The following is a 23,658-nucleotide window of genomic DNA, read 5'->3' as shown; positions in this document are numbered from 1 at the left end:
CTACCTTTTACAAAAGCATACCAAGAAACTTTATTAAATGTTTTGTTAAAATCTTGGTAAACTTCATTTATAGAAGCTCTCTGGTCCATCAGTCTAGTGACCTTGTTACAAAAAAGGGGAAGAATAAGGGAGGACTATTAGTCTAACATGGCTTTCCGTCCTTTTCCAGGTATTACTGAAAGAATTAGTAATAAACATGTTCTACAATTTTGCCAGGAATTGTTGTCAAGCTCACTGACCTACATTTTGGGAACTATACGTTCTTCCCTTTTTAAAAAAAAATTAGGACAACACTTTTCCCTTCTCCAGATATGTAACATACCTCTCTTATTCTACACCCCCTCCCCTATTATTTTCAAAGATCCCTGACTCAGGGACCACATCCATTTGTTCTTTTAGTATCCTTATATGTACTTCGAGTCTGGTGACTTGAACTCAATCAAGTGTAACTGGGTGCTCTTTTACAATTATCTTGAGTTTCAATTCACTATTAGCCATTCCTGTCGTGTCCCTGCTAGTACAAAAGTTTTCTCCTTGGCACTGAAAACAGAAGCAAAATAAAAGTTGACTAACCTTACCTTCTCTGTCATTATCATCCCATCCACCCTGAACAGGTAGGTGCCAAAAGCCTTCAAATACTTGAAGACAGCTATCATGTCCCCAAGTCTTCTCTTCTACACAATAAACATTTCATTTCTTCTACTGATTCACATATGGCATGAACTCAAGTCCCTTCATTACTCTGGTTGCCCTTCTTTGTACTTCTTTGTACTTTGTACTCCTTCAGTTTATAAATGTTCTTCTTAAAATGCAACTTACAAAATTGAACTTCATTGGTTCCACATTTTGAAGGATGAAATCATCATTTAAGCAAGCCAGAAATACTAGAAGGAAATGAGAGAAATGCAATGAAGAGAGTTTAAGGATACCTGGAAAAGAGTTTGCAGAAGCTAAATACTGGAAAAGGTGATAATTGGCATATCAAAAACAGAATTCCCTTCCTTCATTCCTGTGTCCAGTAGAGAAGACTCAAAGATACTGGAAAAAGTAGACTAATGGGATCCAGAAAAAGTCAACTCTGTGATGAACATAAGAAAGGATGCCACAGGGCAGCTAGATGATGCAGTGGATAGAGCACTGGCCCTGGAGTCAGGAGGACCTGAGTTCAAACCTGGCCTCAGACACATAACACTTACTAGTTGTGTGACCCCGGGCAAGTCACTTACCCCCATTGCCTAGCCAAAAAAAGGAAAAAAAAAAGAAGGGATGCTAGGTGCTGGGGAAGGAAAAAGAAGGAGGAGTAACATGGTGATGTTCACTGTATGAGCACTTTTCATCTCTGTTCTTTTTTTTCACATCTATATTTATCACTACTTTCTTCTTATCACTTTACAGCTCCTGATTCCAAGATCATAAGCAAGCTAAATGGTACAATAGAGTGCTGGGCCTGGAGTGAGGAAGAACTGAGTTCAAATCCAGCCTCCGACACTTATTAATATCTAGGCAAATCATTTAACCTTTGTCTACCTCAGTTTCCTCATTCGCAAAATAGGGATAATAGCACTTACCTTCAAGGATTATCGTGAGGCTCTAATGAGAGTATCTGTAAAGTACTTAGCAATAGTGTGTTTGTTTCCTTCCTTCCTTTATAGGATCACAGATTTAGAACTAGAAGAACCTCAAAGGTCATCAAATCCAACTCCCTTATTTTACAGATGAGACATGTTCCTAAGAGGTTGACTTGCCCAAAGTCACACAGATAAAAACTGAAAGAACTAAAATTTGAATCCAGGTTTTTTAAGCCCAAATCAACTTTGTTTTTTTTTAGACTATGCCACACTGCCTTGGTAGCATGAGAAACTCCAAAAGTGCAAACCACAGGCAAATGACCCAAGTCACAGCACTTCAGAAATCATTTAGTCTTTACCTGATGCTACCTGAAGTCAATTATGTGACTTTTCAACATTTACACCAACTTTTCTAATAAGTATTTTACTATTCCAGAGACTATTATTTCATTGGTGTGAGTGTTACTTCCACTAAAACAGATGCCATCCCCTCTATACTTTAGTAAAATTCATATAGAATTTCATAGATAGCTATTTCTATATTGTGTGTATAAAATCTGGTGGCCAAAGTGGTGGTGATGCACTTGCATGAATTTAGTTAGGCTTATCTTTGGGCATACTCAAAGCCTTTCCAGTTTGGTAAAACCTAACTGTTTAAATTCTACTGGGATGTCCTTTAAGAATTGAGAATTACCTTTATTCCATGACAAGGAATAAGAGTAGGGCTTTAATAAGGGCTTTGTCAAGTAATACCACTTAACCTGTTAATCTCTAAACCTATGATTTCATTGGCAGGCAGAATTCTTAGTAAACAAAGTCCCTCTACTGAGGCAAACTGGAAACTGTTCTGCAAATAAATAAGACAGAAAGAGAGAGAGAGAGAGAGAGTGTGTGTGTGTGTGTGTGTGTGTGTATACACACAGACCTGTGTCTCCTTGGAGAGTTGCTTAGGGCACTACAAAGTTAAGCAAATTCCCCAAGGTTACACAGCCAAAGTGTCAGATATTGAATTTATATCTAGGTCTTACTGACTCTGCGGCTGCTTCTCTAACCAATATCCACCATGCTGTCTCTCTCACAGGATGTAAGGTCCAGATCAATCTCTAAATTAGGAGTAGAATAATATGAAAAAAAAATGTTCTGGCCCCAATCTACTTTCATTATAACCTATAATAGAGACAATTAACATTCTTTAGGGTATCCCCCTCACAAATAAATTGTAATTTCCTTCTATAAGTAGCTTTCTACTAGGCTTCTTCCACTCTCTGGTAGCTTTACCAGGGTAGGGAAAGTGTATGGCACTAAAGTTCAAAGACCTGGATTCTAATCCTGCTTCTGCTACTTGTTAGCTGTTAGCCCTTGGCCACATAATTTATCTAGGCCTCAGTTTTCTCACTTGTAAAAGGTAATAGTAAATCTCTGCTCCACTCAAGGTGAAAGCACATATGAAAGTACTTTGGTAACTGCAGTATCTATGAAATATAAACTACTAGAAAAAAATCAGATTCAGTCTCATTGTTGTCTTTAAAATTCTACAAGCATCTAAATATACATAAACATCTTTAATATTAAAAATAATGCTATAAAAAATTAGAAGAGAAGCAGATCATATATATTCCATAGCCATGGACAGGAAATGTATTCTTAACCAAACAAAACATAGAGGCAATTACAAATGATAAAACAGATAACTTTGATGACATGAAACTGAAAAGTCTTCTATACAGAAAAAAATTAATGCACCTACAATAAGAAAGGAAGTGATCAAATGGGAAAAAAATCAAATTTCTCTGATAAGGGTTTGGTATTCAAGATATATAAGCAATGAACAAATATTTAAAACTAATAGATATTCCCCAATATATAAGTGGTCAAAGGATAAAAACAAACAGTCCTCAAAAACAAACAAACAAACAACTGCAAAGTATTCACAATCACATGAAAGAATGCTCAAAATCACTAAAAGCAATCAAACCAACTCTGAGGTTCCACCTCACAATTGTCTACAGATAAGAAGAAAAGTTCCCATATATACCAAAATATTTAGAGAAGTACTTTTTGTGATAGATAAGAATTGGAAACAAGAACATCCACTGATTGAGGAATGGCTAAACAAACTGTGGTATATAAATGTAATGGAATATTACTGTGATTTAAGAAATGATATATATGATGAATACAGAAAAGTATGGAAAGATCTACAACTGTTGCACAATGAAGTAAGCAGAGCCAAGAAAACAAAATACACAATAACTGTAACAATGTAAATGAAAAGAACCACACTCAAAAAATCAAAAGTGAAGATAACAAATTTATATCAAACTTGATTTTAATGAAGAGATATGAGGAGACACCCCCAACTCACACTTCTGTGGAAGTAGTAAGTTCACAGGTGTGAACATTGCATTCATGCAATTCACATTGCATATGCTAGACTTTTTATTGATCAGTTATGTTGTTCTTTTTTCCTTTTTAAAAAAATAGTATTTCCTATATGGGATGACTCTTTGGTAGGGGAAGGAGAAAGGATACTGAGGATAACTGTGACTTAAAAACAGAAGACATCAATAAAAATTTATTTTTTAAAAATCAACAGGTATATATACTGTACATCTCCAATTCAAAAATTATTTGGACAGGCACAAGCCAAAAAAGTTAATCTCCTAATTAAAAGTGAATTTACCTTACATCAACAATAGAATTTTTCAACTACTATGACTTAAGTCCAATGGCATGTCAAAAGTTAATTGTTTTCTATGTCAAATATTGGTAGCAATTATTCTATGGCACAAACACTGAAAACTTTAAAAAGTTAGGTTCCTTTTTTTTCCTCCAGAGTGCTTTCATATCTCTAAGAGCTACCTTCATATTTACGTCCCTCTCATTTCTCACTTAAGCTCCAGGTACCTCTCCAACTTCATGCTTGACTGCTCCACCTAGATGTCCCAAGCTCATCTCAAATTCAACATGTTCAAAATAAAATCCATCATCTTTGGCCCTGAACCCTCCTTCCTAACTTTCCTATTTCTTTTGATAACACTACCATTCTCCTAGGAATCCATGTTTTTAATTCTTTGTATTCTCACCCTATAACCAATTGCTAAGTTATTGTTTTGTTTTCTTTTACTCCATCTCAACATATTTACTACCTCTATGACGTCAGCCAAGTCACTTAACCCCTCTGAAGCCTCAGTTTCCTCTTCTTTAAGGCTACTGGGTTTGATTAGATGGATTCTGAGGTCTCTTCCAGCTCTACATTTATTATCCCATGATCCTACAAACATTTCTCACGTCCATCCCCTTCTAACTCACAGCAATCACCCTAGTCCAGGCTTTTGTCACCTCTATTGTTCTCTCTATATCCAAATTCTCTTTTCCCCAATCCATGCTCCAAACAGCTGCCAAATTGATATTCCTAAAGCATAGCTCTGAATATTACTACCCTGCTCAAGAAGCTTCAATGGTTCTTCATTGCCCTTAGGACAGGGTTGCACAACATACAGCCTATGGACCGCTTGCAGCCAGCCAAAGGATTTCAGGTAGCCGCGAAAAATGTAGGGGATGTTAAAGAGAGTAAAGATATAATGAGTGGCTTTGTCTGTGCCTGGCTTAACCCACCTTCCACTAGTCACTATTGTGCACACCATGTAACTTGGAGGGTGGGTTGCCACTGCAAACTCTCTCCTGTTTGTTACGTGATCTGCGGCAACTAACTAATGCCAGTTTGTCTCTAGTCTGAGAGGAGTGAGAGTTGTATCTTTTCTCTGTATTTTTGGTCATTATTAAATATAAACAGTAAGAAAACCTGACATGCCCATCAATTGGGGAACTGCACAAGTTGTGGTATATGAATGCAACAGTACTATTATGCTATAAGAAATGATGAGCAGGTGGACTTCAGAAAAACCTGGAAAGTCTTGTATGGAATGATGCTGAGTGAAGTGAGTAGAACCAGAAGAATGTTGTACACAGTAACAGCCACATTGTGTGATGACTCATATTGATAAACTTAACCCTTCCTGGCAATACAAGGATCTAAGACATCTCCAGAGGTGGTGTGATGGAAAATGCTATCCACATCCAAAGAAAGAACTGTGCAGTTTGAATGCAAATTGAAGCACACTATTTGCTCTTTTTTTTCCTTCCATTTTGTTTTGTTTCCTCTTTCTTGTGGTTCCATTGGTTCTAATTCTTCCTTACAACATGACTAATGTGAAAATATGTTTAATAAGAATGTCTATGTAGCACTTATATCAGATTGCAAATTGTCTTGAGGAGGGAGGCAGGGGAAGGAAGGGGAGAAAAATTTAAAACTCAAAAGCGTATGGAAGTGATTGTTGTAAACTAAAAATAAATTAATTAAAAAAAAACCTGAAAAAAGTATTAAAACTTGTACTGCTTAGCAAAGTAATTTTTAACATTAATGGGATTTCATGATAAAAATTTTAAGTAATAAGTGTAATTAATTGATATTAATTGAAATTTCTTTTTTAAAACATGGTTTATTTGCAAAATAGATTAATCATTAACTATGCCTTTACTTGGAAAGTGAGCTGCTAAAAACCTATCTGCAGCCCGAAGAAGTTTATTATTAGTCCTATTTTAATTTTGGCCGCTACCTACTACCAACTTGTGCAGGTCTGCTTTAGGATAAAAGACAAACATCTCTGTGTTTTAGCATTTAAAATTTTTCACAATATGGTTGTAGGCCCCTCTCTCTCTGTCTCTCTCTCTCTTCAAACTGATCATACTTAGCTCCTCATTCACTTTAGCCATACTTGCTGTTCCTTATAGAAGCCATTCCATCTCCTATCTCTGCACAGAATATCCCTTCTTCTCTTCCCCCCCCCCCCACTGCTGGAATGTTCTCCCTACCTCAAAATCTTGAAACCTCTAGCTCCCTTCAAGAGTCAGCCCAATTACCACTTCCTCTAAGAGACCTCTTCTGATTCTCCCAATTTGTAGTGCCCTCCCCCACCACAGATCACTGGGTAGGTTGTATATATCCTTTATGTACTATCTGCAGAACTGCTGCACCCTCAGAAAAGTAAGTCCTTGGGGGAGGGACTGCCTAATTTTGTATCTGTACCACCAGGCACAGGGTTTGGCATATTGTAGTCATTTAATAAATGCTTACTGACAGATATCAAAATCAGTTAAGGCTGGCAAGGAATATAAAAAAAAAATGGGTCTGAGGAGTTGTTTTGTATTAACTTTGACTGGGCAAAAGGATGAATAAGAGTCAGGACTGGACTATATCATAGACTGGACTACAATAATGGATGAGAGAAATCCCAGTTGTTCAACTCCATTGTGCTTCTGTCTTCTTTGCCAAGGAGAAGGATCTATGAACTGAAAAGGATGCAACAAAAAATAGTTAATGATCTGGTAAAACTCAAGATAAGTAGGGAGATAATAAGAAAGCACCTAGTTACTCTTGATGAGTTCAAGCTACCAGGACCAAAAGAAAATCATTCTAGGGTAGTCAAAGAACTGGCATATGTGATGGCTACAGTACTGTAGGTTATCTTTGAAAAATCAGGGAGAATGGAAGAGCTGTTACAGGATTGAAAAATGTCCCAGTTTCCAAAAACAGGGCAGAAGGTAGAGTCTGAAATCACAGGTCAGTGACCTTGAAAATTTGATTTCTGGATGGTTAGTGAAAATCCAAACAAGAAGGGATGATCAAAGAAAAGTTCAACTAACTTACTATTAGTATTTACCTACTACATACAAAGCAGAATGTGAAAGACAAAGTGTTATAAGAAATATGAGAAGGGAGAAAAACCACTTTTATCTGGGGGAGTCAGGAAAGATTTCCTTAAAGAAAGAAAAGAATGTCCACAGAGAGAGATGTGGAAAGAGTACATTCTAGATATGGGATATTCTCAAAGTAGGGCAGGGCCAAATCAGGGGAAAGCTGGTAGCACAGTCTGGCTAAAATATAATGTGAATAATAATAGTAGCAACAAATTGCATTTATATAGTTCTTTATGTTTTAAAGAACTTTATTGGATCTCATTTGGTCCCTAAAACAATGCTTTGAGGTAGATACTAAAGATATTAGTATATCCTTTTACAGATAAGGAAATTGAGATTAAATTACTTGCTCATAGTTGACCTAGTGTCAGAACAGGATTCAAACTCAGAGCATGCCTGACTAGAAGTCTAAAAATCTTGCTCCTGCCCCATGATACTTCATGTAGAATGAAATAAAACTAAAGGTAGACTGAAGCTACCGCATAACGTGACTTAACTTCCAGGCTGTATTTATCCTTTGAGCAAAGGAAACTATTGAAAGGAGAGAGTAATATAATCATTATGTGTTAGGAAGATTGTTTTCACAGCTATGTGAAAAGCTTTACAGCTATATGGAAGATGAGACAGATGCAAAAAACCCTAGGGAAGCAGAACCGGCAGGGCTTGGTAACTGAATTTTGGGGATGGGGGAGAAAGTCACAAAAAATGTCAATAAAGTTATCTCTAAATATTAGGATCTGTACCAAAAAAAAAAAAACAACCAAAAAAATCCCACCCCACTTTATAATTCTTAGCGTTCCTAAACTGTAACACTTAGTTGCTCCTCACTTTAACCCTATTTACTAAAGTTAAATATGCCATAAGTTATGTTGATCATGTATTTCATCTGAGGGTATATATCTGAAATACTGAAAGACTTCATTAAAAGGTACTCCTAAATGCCGAAAATGCAACATTTAAAAAGTTCCAGTGCTCTTTATTCCCTTGAGATCTAATCTAATAGTATCCAAGGGTTGTGCTTTGGGTGATTTTTTTTTTTTATTTAAGAAAATATGTTCTCAGTTGAACTTATAAGACTCACAAATAAAATATATTTTGAATCCTGTAAGTAGAATTTCAAGCAATTTTTACAAAGTAATTTTCTAATTACCAAAATTCACAACTACTCATGACTTTTCTACATGGGTTCTATTATAACCATCCACGACATTAAGTTCCACATAAGATGAGACACAGGTTTTAAAATTCAAATGTTGAATCAGTTGGGTTTTAAAAAATTGCTATAATAAAAAAAGTTGAAAATAAAAATAAAAGGCATAGTTGTTTCTTTGTTTTTTAATACCAGGAAAGAAAGAAAAAATACTATATAAGAGAAAAAATACAGAATTTGTATCTACTAATTGGGTTTTAATTCCGGCTTTGCTTCTTATAAGCAAGTCATCTTGGATAAGTCACTCAGAGCTTCAGCTTCCTCATCTAAGATAAATGATACTTAACTACTTAACTCATAGTTAAGAATTCTAATAGAAAACATAAGGTAATACAGTTACAAAAGTTACAATTGGCAAGCAAAAAAAAAACCTAAGTGATTAAAACTAGCATTAAGCATAAGGTCAGACTATAGAGCAGAGGGGTTTCAATACTAGAAAAGGAGAAAAGACAGAGTATTCTTTGAAATTCTATTCTCTCACTAAAATGGTCTTGAATATGAGAAACAGAAGGATAGCAGATTAGTACAATCCCTTCTGGGAAGAAATCAAGTTCTAACAATTGTCCTAATGTAACAAAATGTAATAAAGATTCACTCCTTTTCACTAACTTTTGATTGTCATAGCATCACTGCTGTTTGTTGCAACCTGGTCTTAAAATTCTGGAGTTACACTAGTTTTAGATCTATTTTGTGATTCAAAAAATATCAAACAACCGAGTAAAACTTAATCCTTATATTTCTTTTTAGCAGGATTAAAAATATTGCATAAAAAGTTCTCCAGACAAATTGTCCAAAGGAAATGGTAACTTTTGCATTAAAAAAAAAAACCTGCAAACATTTTATCATTGGAAATATTTGCTTTAACCTAATACCAGTTTGTCTGCATATTTCCATCTTGATCATTTAAATTTTACCAAACTTCAGAGAAGTACAAATTAGAACTGGAAGAGCCCAAAGAAAGCATTTAATCTAACACTCAACATGCTTTACTTCACAAAAGAGAAAATCGAGGTTCAGAGAGGTGAAGGAAGTTAACTATGGTCACATAGGTTAGTAAGTAGCAGAGTGGTCTTCTGACTCCAAATTCAGAACTCTTTCCACCAGTTATAGGCTCTTGGTGAACACAACAATAAACAGTGATGACCTGTGTGGCTTGAGTGTTTCAAAACTTACTCATAAAAAAAAGGAATGTTACCAGGGCAGTGAGGTGGCACAGTGGATAGAGTTAGGCCCTGGAGTTAGGAGGACCTGAGTTCAAATCCGCTCAGGACGCTTGACACTTACTAGCTGTGTGACCTGGGCAAGTCACTAGCCTAGCCAAGAAAAAAAAAAAGGAATGTGCGAAGTACTATTTTAGATAAATAAAATTCATTCATGAAAATTGATTATCAGTATTCAAAGGCTGTCACAAGTAGCACTTAATCAACAATCAACTAACATGTATCTACTACAGGCCAAGCCACAGTGCTAGGTCCTGATGATACAAAGACAAACATTGTTATCTAGTGTTGAGATTACTTTTTATGGGAGTGGGATAGGAAAGGGAGATTTACACATATAAGTACATACAAAGTAAATATGAGTTGTTGGTTTGTTTGTTTGGTTTTTTTTTTGAGGGAAACAGTATCAGCTGAAGAACACTAGGAAAGGCCTTATGTATGTAGTTGCACTTGTACTGAGCTTTGAAGGAAGCCATGGCTGAAAGAAGCGAGGTGAAGAGAAGATTACATTTCTCACATGGGAGACAGACATCCTTTATCTTCATCCTACAGATGTGTCATGAGATATGTAAAGGACACTTTTTTGACTCGCAACCGTACAATTCTTTGATAAGTTAAGGATTTCACTACTACAGTATTCCATTCATTATAGTGACTCTAATACTAGACTATTCCTCTAATGTGGTTCTTGTCTTTATTCTTTAATAATACTTGTAAAGTCCTCTCCAACATGATGGAGACTTTCTTTTAATATTTTGTGGAGATTTTACTGATTTTTTCCCAACTATTTTCTCTGTTAAAAAAATGTTTTTATAAGGCTCTCTGGCAGGGGGAGGTGGAGGGATAAAAGGGGAAGTGTTAAGTTATGTAAAAACAAAAGAAGTAAATTTCAAAATCTATCTTTAAAATATTTTGTAGCTATCAGTGTGACACTCATACTGTTCATCTCCTATCTCTCAATCTCAATAGTTGACCAGGTTACATTGTTTTCTAGTTACACATGGCATCACAATATTGAGAGATCAAAAGGACTTTAGAGGTCATTAGTTCAGATTCCTTTCTTTTGCAGAAGAGAAAAGTGACCATCAGAGAAGTAAGGTATCTCAGCCAAAATTCCATGCATATGTTCCCTGATGTTTTTATTTTGCTTATGTTCAAGTCATTTTTAGTGATATGCTATTATCCCATGTGTTATCTAACACTCTTTAAGTCACCTCAAATTCTGACCATTTTGAGATCATGTGGCTTTTCCATGGCACACAACTCTATAATATATGGTGGGGAAGAGGGGGAGGGGAAGGAGAAAAAGTAGAAGGAGGAGGAGCAAGAAGAACAGAGACACATTTTTGTAGCAGGGAGTAGCTTTGCATCATTGAAAGTGCTACACAATTTCCCCAATAAAACCCAACCCAATCTCTTCCTATTCAATTCTTAGCCCATTTCACTGTGTATCTTTGTCCCTGTCACAGATTCATAGAAACTAGAATTAGAAGGCACCTGAACCTCCAGTCCAACCCATACCAGGAATAAAATTTTCACAGTAATATACCTGATAAGTGGTCATTCATACTCTGCCTGAAGATCTCCAATGAGGGAAAACCTATCAGATTTTTTTTTTTAATCCCTTCACTTCTTGAGGTATCCCATTCCACTTTTGCACAGGTCTCATTATTAGGAAATTTGTTTGTTTATCCCCCTCATATCAAGCCTAAATTTGCTTCTTTGCAACTTCCTTTCACTGTTTCTGCTGTTCTGCCCTCTGGATCAAACAGAACAAGTTTCTCCCTCTTTCCTGTGACCTTAGCTTTTTTCTCTATTTTCTCTAGCAACATTCCCAGTTCTTTCAACAGGGACTCAAGCCTTTCATAACTCTACTTGCCCTCCTCTGGATGCTCTCTAGTTTATCAACATCCTTCTTAAATTGTGGTGTCCAAAGTTGAACACAACATTCTAGATGTCATCTGACTAGAACAGATTACAAACTATTACCTCCTTATTTCTTGGAAGAGATGCCTCTCTATGTGCAGCCCAAGTGCACATTACCATTTCCAGCTGCTCTATCACACTTACATTGAGCCTGCTAACTACCATAATGTTCAGATCTTTTTCAGACAAATTATTTTCTAACCATTACTCCCCTAACTATAAGTTTTGAAGTTTGTTTGCTCTTTTTTTGGCGGGGGCGGATCAAATAAAATATTTGACAGTTACATGTTCAAGATAGATGACAGACTATCTTAATGGGCATACACCCATAATCCAGGCATTGTGTACTCTCATCCACTTGGATTTTCCTCTGTAAATTGCTAGGCCAATATATTGAGTTGTCATAGATTTAATTTAGGAAGTGTTATAGTGTTTTAGATCTTAATAATCAGCACAATGATATTCACAAACAGGAATTTCTGAAAAACTTCACTGTATATAAAAAAGCCATCTCGTGTTTAAACTTTACGGAAAACTTTATCCATAATGTAGACCAACATCTTTGGCAAGCCTGGCTTAATGTTGTTTTTTTTTTATCCTGACAATCAAGAGGATGGTTGTATAAAGTTCATATTTATCTTGTAAAATACATGATCTTAATAAACATAAGTTACATCTTGGATGAAGAGAACCTTTAATGATAATTTTGTTCCAATGCAAAGGCATAAACCTCTCAGTTTAATTTACTATGAAAAAATTTTCTTCAAAAGAAAATCATTTGTGAAAGTTTATTATAGTTTCATGTTTTCATCAATAGAGGCAATTTTCATAAAGTTTTTGTAGAGATGGGGGAAAAGTATTGTGATATTGTTATATTTGATTACATACTTATTATTACATTATATTATATATTAGTTGAAAGTTGTTCATTTCCTCTCCTTTTTTTATCTGTAATACTGTCCATGATCCATTCTACTTTTTTTTTATTCTATCCTCTGAGATATTCTGAAAATGGATCCCTGAATGCTTTAAAAATGTGTCATCTTTGGCACAGATTTGTCCGGTGTGTATTTGATCAGGTATAAGAATTTTTCTTCCTATCTTGAGTGCCATTTCCACTTTCTTACTGATTATATGTAGAGCCCAAATGCTGCAGTTCTACTGTCACTGATGATGAAAATGGATCTCTATAGAAATCTTGAAAATCTGTTCCATTTCATGTCTATTTGTTGTCCTGTTCCAGTTTCATCTAAAAAGTCTTTCAGGATAAGCTAGATTAAAAGATTTGATGCCAAGATGTCTATAGATTCACTTTCCTGTCCACAGCTTTATTATCTTTTCTGAGATGAAACTACTCATAATCTTTCACCTCCTCCGTAAGTGTTTTACAAATAGGTTCATAGGATCACAGATTTGGGTTGCATTCTAAATTAGTGTTTGCCCTTGGCTGTCATATCACTCTAGTAGACAAGGAGATCAAACTGAGATAGTTCTAGGGTTCTTTTACCTTCTTCACATCAGTGGTTATTTGTCAGGTTCTACATAGAATTTAACTTCTTGTTGTCCTCCTTCCATTTTCATCTAAAAAGTCTCCCAGGGTAAGCCAAAGACTCTAATGCCAAGATTTCTATAGATTCACTTTCCTATCCAAAGTTTGTCTATCGTTTCTGAGATGAAACTACTCATAATCTTTCACCTCCTCCATAAATGTTTTACAAATGAGGTTCTGAAATAGCTGTTGGCATTAACTGCAGTTACCTTCACATTGCTCTGTTTGCTTACAGGCATCATGAGTACTGACTGCCAAGGTGAAATGACCAAGTGTTCCACAAACTATTTTCTGTGGTCTCTGGGTGTATGAGAAAAACAACTGCACCAACTTCTTTCCTGCTGGTCATCCTTACATTTAGCTGCAACTTCACTATGTCTTCTGGTTATGTACCTATGAAGCATTTCTACAGATTTGGGTCAGTTCCTCAGTAACATTTCAGCTTAGAGGTCATTGAACAAATTTCACATATACCGTTAAGTTAATGTTTTTAAGCAACCTAAAAACAATGTAATTCTTACTTTCTTTCCTCCCCCCCTCTTTTTATGACTGTGCAACTATCATTGGAGAAATGTAAAGGGGTCACAGAATACTGAGGATCATTTTAAGTTTAATTTTTTCCATGATTCATGATGGTCAAAGAATTCATTCATCACCTACTGGCAAATATGCTTGTGATAAGCTCAGCTAGGCTTTAGAATTGGAGACATCATCTATTTCCAAGATCACACTCAAAACCTTTCCAGCTTAGTAGAACCTCCCAAAGGCACAGCCAAAGGCACAACTGTTAAGGTAATGAGGCAGAACTATGTAGAGATGGGTAATGATTATTGAGAAAACTTTTTCAACCGTAACACTAATAACCAACACACAAATACATTTATTAGTATTTCTTTTTAACTTTCTGATAAAATCAGAGGGACGACATGCATTCAAACTAGTCTCTAAGTTAGCATGCTAAAAAAAAAAAAGCTAGGATGAAAGGTGGAAGCATTTTATATAGCCCTATAAGTGTGCTAACATTTTGTCAATGTCTCATCAGATCACAAATATCATACCCAATATCAGAGGAAAAAAAGACATGGTTTCATGGGCCATAATGATCTAAATCATCTCTTTTTTTCATATTATAGACAAAATTCCAGCCCCTATTTTTCTGTCTGTATCTAAAAGATTTTAGCAAAGTTACTTAAATTACTGAGCCATTACAAACTCCTTGTTTAAAATTTATTAATGAAAAGTGATTAGTTGTTTTAAAGGGAAGAAATCCTTAATCTTTTCACAATTTTATGCAGTTTTTGAACTTTTCACCCTCAAAATATTAAAAAGAATTTTAAGACTGGGTAATCAGAAAATGTCATTTATGTTATAGAATATGAAAAGTCAGACATTTGAATAGAGATTTAAAATTTTTCTCAAAGAACAGATCTTAATTTTGTCAGTCCCATGAATACTTTCAGTGAACATATGCTTTTGATTTATTACATTTAAGCTAATAACAAAGTTTAAAAAATGCAAACAAGATAAAAACCTCTCAGATAATGAAATGCTCTAACATTATGAATGTAAAGCAGCATATTCAAAGATTAAGAAAATATTAGAAATACAAAGGACTTAGAAAGCATTTTGTCCAATCCTCAGATCTTATCAATTATCAATATATTATCAATTAAAAAAAAAAGGCCCAACTCTGATAAGAGGTAGACTCAGGATTGCAAAGAGGAGGAAAAAGGAAGGCTTTCGAATCCCAGTCCAGAGTTCTAGACTACACTATATGAAATGACACTTCATTATTAAATAAGAAATCATGTAATTACAAATTAGTATACTGTTTTAATACAAAACTTTAGTTTAAACTATCTGCTATTGCTTTAACTACATTTTTATACATATCTTTCCTTGTGAAAATTCTGACAATTAAATAAAACCATTTAAACATCAACTACAGTTTAAAAAAAAAAAAGGAAGAGAAGCTCCCTGCTTAAGGGCATGTCTCAAACATTCAAGAACTTTCTATTTCAGTGAAAAAGGAATCACAAACACAAAAGTGAAGCCAGTGTAAAATATTGCCCTTGTATTTTAAGAATTTAAACAAAGCTTAAATTTAGGTAGTGGTTATTTGCTTTACAAAAGAATTCTTCCCTCCCACCCCCCCAAAAAAGTATTCATGATGATTTATCAATTTCCTATTATGCTTCTAAATATACCTTGATTTAACATTAGAAATATAACTTTTCAAAAACATACCTATCATATATACAAGTATACCAGTACAAAAAGCCAAATTCATAAACTTAATGGGGAAGGAGGCTCTATTTTAAAGTTTCTCAGTTAAGTACTTTTTTTTTCAAAATTTAAAAAAGCATTTCTAGTATATACCTATTTCTGTACATGTTTCTCCTGTTAGACTGTAAGCTCCTTGAGAACAAAGACTTTCATTTTTTTTCTTTGTCTATCTAGCACAATACTTGGCATTTAATAGGCATTTAACAAATACTAGCTTGTTTGATGTAGCCTAATGGGGAATCATTAAGCAAATGCAGTTTGATAATACTTAAAACCACAGCTAAATCAATTTTAATCCTGTCAGTGTTTAAACTCACAGTTTTAAGGCTCATAAAAAAATGCCTTCATGTGGAAAAATTAGGACACAATACATGTTATCATTATTATTATTAACAGAACTGAGCTACGATTTGTTAGCAATACTACTTTTAAGTTTATTTATCAAGGAGCAACTAAATTCATGTTATCTGCAATTCAACTAACCACTAACTCAAAAACCTAGAAGACTGACCCTCAAGTTCCTTCACTGATTCAGGAAAATCACCACTGCTACTGGTGTGGAATATGTTCCTTTATGTTTTAGAAAGTATCAGGAATTGCATCACCTTTCTTTAGTACTAACAAATGTTGCAATACACTAACAATGGACAGGGGACAAGTCTGATTTTATTGGAGTGGGGGCAAAAAGTAAAAGAAAAACCTGAAATTGAATAAGCTTTTTTCTTACCTAAGCATGGGTAGACAGCAGTAACTACTAGTAACAACACAGGATTGTGGTGGCAGTCCTAGGCACCTAGTAGAAAGTGGGTTTTTTTCCTCCTCCATAGAAAGGAGGAATTGAAAAAAAAAAATCCTTAAGCATCTTTCTTTTCTCCACAGAACTATATTTTACTATATATAGGCAGCTAAGTGGCACAGAGGATAGAGTGCCCTGTCTGGGGTCAGGAAAACTCATTTTTTCAAATCCAGTTCAAATCAGCCTTAGACACTTACTAGCTGTGTGACCCTAGGCAAGTCACTTAACCCTGTTTGCCTCAGTCTCCTAATTTGTAAAATGAGCTGGCGAAGGAAACAGGAAACCACTTCAGTATCTTTGCCAAGAAAAACCCAGAAGGGGTCATAAATAGTTGGACAGGACTGAAAGGACTGAACAGCAACTATAGAGAAAGATGAAAACAAGACTTCCAAATTAGACACAAAATTTTGCTCATATTTCCTATCCTTATAATAAGACAACAACTATATAAAAAAAAATTTTAATCTCTCTAAACTAAGTCTACTTTTTAAGAGGAGAGGAGAGGTTTGATTTTTGAGAAAAGAATTATTCTCACCAGGGTTTTAAATTACTTCCACATTGGGTCAACTGAACTCAAGAAAAAGAAGAAAACTCTCAGTTGACTTGACATATCCTAGACAGCTCAGAAAACCTGTGCTGGGCATTTTTCAAGGTAGACAGGGGCTACACCTAGGTAAACAGATTACTCTTACAGGAAGAGAGAAATCAATAGGGTGACCAGCAGGTGGCTGTATGCAACTCCCAGAGGAAACGATCATCCCCTCAAAAGAAATGTGAACAATGCCAAGTGAAAAAAAAAATCCACCATACAACAATTTTTGTTCCAAAGAGCACCCAATCCCTAACTCACAATTTACCCTAGTTGATTCTGACAGCCACCTACATAATAAAGCAAGCCACATTCTCCCTTTCCTTATCCCTAATGGCAGTCACCCTTGGACTTCCCCAGCCATGGTTAGCAGGCACCCTTCTGCTCTGCACTCAACTGCCGTTGCAGTCCAGCATCCACACAAAGACAAACCTCCTTACCCCACTAATCATTCTTACATACATACACACACACCAAAAATTAAATAAATAAAACCTCGATCTACTTCCCCACCCCCACTCACATACTATTTCCCCCATAGTTCCCGCTGCTTCTCAAAACCACCATCCTCTGGCCCCTTTAGGGGAGTACTCCCCAATCAGTGCCACCAGTAGGCCGCAGAGACAACAGCTCCCCAGGCCCGAGAGCCCCCACCCCATACAGCAGTTCCTCCCTCTAGGTCCCCTCTGCTGAGGGTCTCCAGGGCACGCCGCACCTCCCCGCCCCCTCCCCACCTCCACCGACAGCTCAGGCTGGATCCAGGCCTCCGTCACAGCCCCCGGCGACCCTCCCTCCCCACCCCCCACCTCTCGCCGGTAGCCTCGACTCACGTGTAGATAATGGACATGAAATGCATGAGCCACAGCACCACGAAGAGGGTGAACCCAAAAACGGCCATTCCCTCTTGGGCCAGGTCCAGCACCGCCATCACCGGGACCGCCCGGCACGGGCCACCGTTCCGGCGCCCGCCGACTCCCCTTCTCCCCGCGTCGTCGTCTTCGTCGTCGTCGTCGCCGCAGCCGCCGCCGCAGCCACAGCCTCGGACGGCGGCTCGCGCAGCCCCGAGCCCGGCTAGCGCGCGCTGGGGGCGCGGGGGAGGAGCTTGGTCCGGGAGGGGAGGGGGGGAAGGATGGGGGGCGGGGGGGGGAGGGGGCCGGGGCCGGCCCGGCCGAGGGAGCCAGCCGAGCGCTGGCGGTCAGGCGGCCAGGGGCAGGGAGCCTGCGCGCCGCTCAGCGAGCTCGGGATGCCTCCAGCCCCGGCGCCGCGGCTGGAGCCGGAGCGGCTGCGCGGACGTCTCGGGCCTTTTCGTTCCCACCCCGCCCCCAGCTAAAGGCTGCGCGCTCGGCTCCGGCTTCTTCTCCTTCTCCTGCCTCCTCTTCCTCCTCCTCCGGTTATCTGCCGCCCAATTCAGCGTTACGCGGAACCTCTCCCGGCTTCCCCTCAGTCGCTTCGCACACTAACCGAAAGCGTCAGCTCGCGCCGCAGAGAACCCGGGGCGCCCCGCCTCCTCCTACTCCCTTCTCACCTCCCTCTCCCGCTCTTGCCCAACCCCGCATCGCAGGCCCTCCCCGGCGCCGCCCCGACAGCCCCCACTCCTGCCACCCGACCGCGTGACGTCACCCGTCACCGCCGAAAGGGGGCGGTGCCAACGCCCCGAGGCCGCCCCTCCCCCGAGGCTGGAGCCCCGGGGCCAGACTGAGGTCGCTTTTGCTCTGGGATGCTCGCCGGCCAGCTAGCCCGAGGAAGGGAGGGCAGAGCCGCGGTATCTCCCCCCTCCCGAAAAGAAGAGACGATTAAAAAAAAAATTTCTCTCTCTTTTTATTCCTCCTCCACAAAAAGGTAGGCGGGGTGTGGAGCGATGAATGAGACCATTTAGGAAAAAAAAGAGAAACTAGACATATTATTGCATATTTTCTGAAGGAACTCTCCTTCCTCTGCCTCCTGGCTTCCCTAGCTTCCTTCAAATCCCAGCTAAAATCCTACCTTCCACAGAAAGCATTTCCTGCATCCTCCTGGATGCTAGTGCCTTTCCTTTGTTGATTATTTCCAATTTATCCTTTATATTTAACTGACTAGCTAGATATCATCTATCTCCACACACATATATATGTGAAGATCTATACATATGTGTGAAGATGCATGCATATTGTGAATATGTATATACATATATACCTATGAGTGGAGATATGCACTGTGCATATACATATATGTGGTGATATGCACATATGTGTGTATTCACATATGTAAATATATATGTATATCATCTTTGAACATGAGTGTTTTCATGTTGTCTCCCCCATTTGACTTGTGAGCACCTTGAGAGCGAGGTCTTGTCTTTTGCTTTTCACTGTATGTCCCACACTTAGCACAGGGCCTGGCACATAGTAGGTACATAATAAATGCTTGCTTGATTTATTGAAGGTAGAAGAGTTGTAAAGCATTTCCACATAGTAGTAAAAAAGAGTTCTGTACTAGGAGTCAGGAAAACTTGAGTTCAAATCCCACCTAAGACACTTATTAGGTATATCCAACCCTGGGCAAGTCACTTGACCTTTCTGAGCCTTAGTTTCCACAATTGTAAAATGAAGGGTTCAGAGAGCTCTTACATCTCTCAATTAGATCATAAGTTTAAATCTAAGATCCTGTTATTCTATTAACATATCACCTAAACTGGTTTTCTGCAAGATATAATGCTCTTCTTTCCCTCTTCTTCTTACCTTGAATTTACTGAAGCACCTGAGGATGGGGTATTGGGCACAGACTAGGCCAGGTGTAAGGAAATCTACCAGGGGAAATGGCATCTTGGGATTTGAGGGGAAAGTGTTTCTCTAATAGAGCAGAGGGGTGTTGCTAAAGACTTATGACTGAAAAACTGACTTTAGGGAAGATATTTCTCAAAGTCTGGGTTTATCAGAAACCACGGGCTGTAGCAGTTGGAGGTATCCATCTCCAGAAGGCCAGGATTTGGTCAGTTTTTTTGTTTTGGTTTTTCGGGGGGGAGGGATGGGGAGAAGAGCTTTCAGATGTAAACTTATAGAATGCTTTCTAAATCATTTTAAACCTGGTGGCAGGTTTAAAACTCTGTGTGTGTGTGTGTGTGTGTGTGTGTGTGTGTGTGTCTGTACACGCACATAAACCTGTGTGTGTGTGTGTGTGACGCACTCAGAAACAATTTTAAGACCTGTTGTACTCACAGAGGTTACTATCAAGGGTTTCTCCTGCTATTCTAAGCAGTTTTTATGGGGAGACTTTCTCAATTCTAGGAAATCTTTGACCATTGCTTCACATCTTATAGTGTTTCAAATGACTGTAACTTATCAAAATACACCTTGGGGGCAGCTGGGTGGTGCAGTGAACAGAGTACTGGCCCTGGAGTCAAGAGCACCTGAGTTCAAATCCAGCCTCAGACACATAATACTGAGCTGTGTGACTCTGGGCAAATCACTTAACCCCAATCGCCTCACTAAAAAAAAATACACCTTGATTTGTTTTGAACCAATGACCTGTCAATAAATGGTGCCATGTGATTTTAATAAAACACTTTAACCCAATAAGCATTTCTATTAAAGATTTGCTGGATTCTAGGAATATACAAACAAAAAAAAAACCTACTGGAGGATACAACATGTAAACAGATAAGCAAATACAAGATAATTTGAAGAAGAGAATGCTAACAACTGAAGACATAATGACCATCTAGAAGAATGCCCAAATATTTCTATAGTACCTACTACAGTAAATGTTACCCAAGGAATTTGGCAATATGAATAAATAAAATGTGCCAAAAATATAATAAAATACTAAGAATTAAGACCCTAAATTCTATTCTCAATCCAACTAACTATGTGACCAAATGGGCTCTGTCTTTAAAATTAGAGTGGTATTGTCATGGGAACTATTGTTTTGGAGAAAGTTAAAGTAACAATTACTTAGTGATAAGTTTAATATAATACTAAATTCAGATTGTGTGATATCACTTTGCTAATGAAATATAATCACTTTTAGAATATAAGAAGCCATCAGTTAATATTTATATCAAAAAGATATATTTTTATTAGAAATTTAACCATAGGTGGGGATGGGAAGAAGGAGTATCCCAAATGATCTCAAGGGGTATGATAAAGATATCAAAAATTTAAATATGCATATATATATAATATGTGCTATACATGTGTGTGATATATACATATCTTTATAAACATACATGCCAACCAATAGAGGCTGTAGTGAATGAATGGAGAGCTGGTCTTGAAAACAAGAAGACCTACGTTCAAGTGTAGCCTTGCGTTCAAATTCTGCATCTGACACATACTAGCTGATCAAGTCACTTAACCTTTCTAGGCAACTCTAAGTTCCCCTATATCAATGAAATAATGGGTCCAGTTCCTATCCCTATTTCAACTAGCACTTTGGTCAGGAGAAAGATTAAGAAAGAAAACTAAAAATAGTACAATTCAAGAAAAGATTAGAAACCATTCTTCTATGTGTATACTATGGAGTGATAAAATACTTCAACTAAAGTTATTACTGGAAAAAAGTAAATTTTGTTCATTGATTCTTCCCCTATATACTGCTGATGGTGCAGTAGATAGAGGACTGGACCTGGAATCAGCAAGACTGAAGGTCAAATCCAGGCTCAGACATTTACTAACTATGTGACTCTGAACAAGTCACTTAATCTCTGTTTGCCTCAGTTTCCTCAAATGTAAAATGAGGATAATATTGCCTATCTCACAGGGTTGTTTTAGGGGACAAATGAGATATTTGCTTATTTCTTTCCCTTCTTCTTCCCACTAGAATCACACTCCAAAGTCATTTTGTGGCTTGAAAGTGACTGGTGGTTTTCAAAGATTGCATTAACGGAACAAAAGCTCTGGCAGATCTTACTAATCTGGAAAGGATGCAAGCCTGTTCTAGGAAGACTAACCAGGACCATTTTAGCTTTGTATGTGCAAAGAATTATTGATAGTGGGTTGGTCAAGTAATGATCTTTAGGGGGCAAAAACAACTCATGAAAAACATTCACAAATATAAGGAGATGTCCAAGATGATAAAAACCACATCTTTATGTGCTGAAGTATACATTTTGTTTTAAGGCAAAAACACTATGAGAGCAACTAAATACAATTAAACCATTGAAAATAGATAGGAAGAAATTTGGTATAGTAGAGGAAGAAAGAGCTAGAGTGGAAGTCAAGAGACCTAGGTTCTAGTTCCTATTCTATCACTAACTAGCTGTGAGACCTTAAAAGAATCATCTAACTTCACTGGTCCTCAGTTTCCTATTCTACAGGATGAGAGGGTTGTACTAGATCTCTAAGGTTATTTAAGAGTTCAGTTATTTTGTTTCTGAATTATTGAAACTCATTTATTTATTTTTTAGGCTTTGTTAAACCTTACCAATATACATCTGTGTGTGTGTGTGTGTGTGTGCAGAGGTTTAGAGACTAAACCTCTGATGCTATTGGTATAGGGAGGATCTGGTGAGGAAACTTCCCTTATAAATAAAGTTCTGCAAGTTATATTTTTAGAGAATTGCCTTGGCCACTGAGAAACTAAGTGACTCGTCCAGGCCCAACAGCCAGTATGTAATAGAGACAAGACTTGAACACAGGTCTTCTTGATTCCAAAGTCATCTCTCTATTCACTATGCTCTCTAGTTACTGTGCTGTCACACACATACACATGCAAGAGTGCTTGCTTTAAGTTTCTACTTCTCTGATTATTCCCCTCTTCCACTCTCAAAATAGAAAACAATCATAACAATGCTTAACTGCTTTTCTTTTGTCAAATGATAGATAGTTGATAGATAGATGGATAGATAGATAGATAGATAGATAGATAGATAGATAGATAGATAGATAGATAGATAGATAGACAGACAGATAATATTCTTCCTGTATTGGAGCTCAGACCAAAGACATAGAACATATTGGGTCAAATCAAAATTGAACCATAAAAATTTAGTTATGGCTGAACCTGAACTGAAACAAATGGAAAATTTATTGGTTTAATTTCCTTGTCATAGAGTTAGGAAAGGAAAAGTAAGCATGAGACTGAGGAAACAGCTGCATGAGTTACCACAGAGAAGCAATTTAATTAAACTTTGGCAACTTGACACCTTAACAGATTCAATTGTTTTAGAGTGAAAGTATTTGGTATTTTATGTTGGAAATACATTCACTAAAAATTTTGTATTTTATTTTGTGCTTTGTTGTTAAGAATTTTTTGAAAATAGAATTCTTCAAGAAGGGGGGGAAGAAACAAAGAGGTCAGGTGAGTAACTTTTTTAAAATTCAAGTTTAAGTTACATTACTGATAGAAAAATTGTTTTGTGGAGGGCTGAATAAATCTGATAGTCTATTAACTAGAAAAGTATTCAACTTTCAAATTCCCCTTGCTTATGTAGACTGGACACATTAGTTTGAATTTTTTCTTTTAGCATAGGAACCTATAGTCACTACCTCCCCTGCAGTGAACTCCTTGGTATCATACTGCCGAAGCATCATTGGTCACAAGGGGGAATCAGCAAAGGAGAGTGATATACCTCAGGGCTACTAATGTGAGACTAATTAAAATCAGATAAGGTACTGACAGTAGATCCATAACATAATTGACAGCTTAAATTTTTTTTTAAGTTAATGAATGCCTGCTCTCTTAAAATGCAGAAGGGATATATGAATGACTGGACACTTATTTTTTTTTAAATTATTGTTATTATTGTTACTGTTAAAGATTTTCTGAATATGCTAAG

At 37.3% G+C, this 23,658-nt stretch overlaps 1 protein-coding gene across 1 annotated transcript in view; it reads right to left on the bottom strand.

Annotated features, from left to right (window-relative positions):
* Window positions 1-17,886, bottom strand: part of UGCG (UDP-glucose ceramide glucosyltransferase) — a 58,398-nt gene extending 40,512 nt beyond the window's left edge. The window contains exon 1 of the mRNA XM_027839536.1: window positions 17,735-17,886. Coding sequence (XP_027695337.1) covers window positions 17,735-17,832 — 98 coding nt within the window. The 5' untranslated portion in view covers window positions 17,833-17,886. The remainder of the gene's footprint in view (window positions 1-17,734) is intronic.
* Window positions 17,887-23,658: the final 5,772 nt, after the last annotated feature.

This window comes from Vombatus ursinus, unplaced genomic scaffold (assembly GCF_900497805.2).
Source record: "Vombatus ursinus unplaced genomic scaffold, bare-nosed wombat genome assembly UNPS02014832.1, whole genome shotgun sequence".
Classification (NCBI taxonomy): Eukaryota; Metazoa; Chordata; class Mammalia; order Diprotodontia; family Vombatidae; genus Vombatus; species Vombatus ursinus.
Note: the sequence above shows the minus strand (reverse complement) of the source record. Positions and strands in the feature narration are given on the sequence as shown.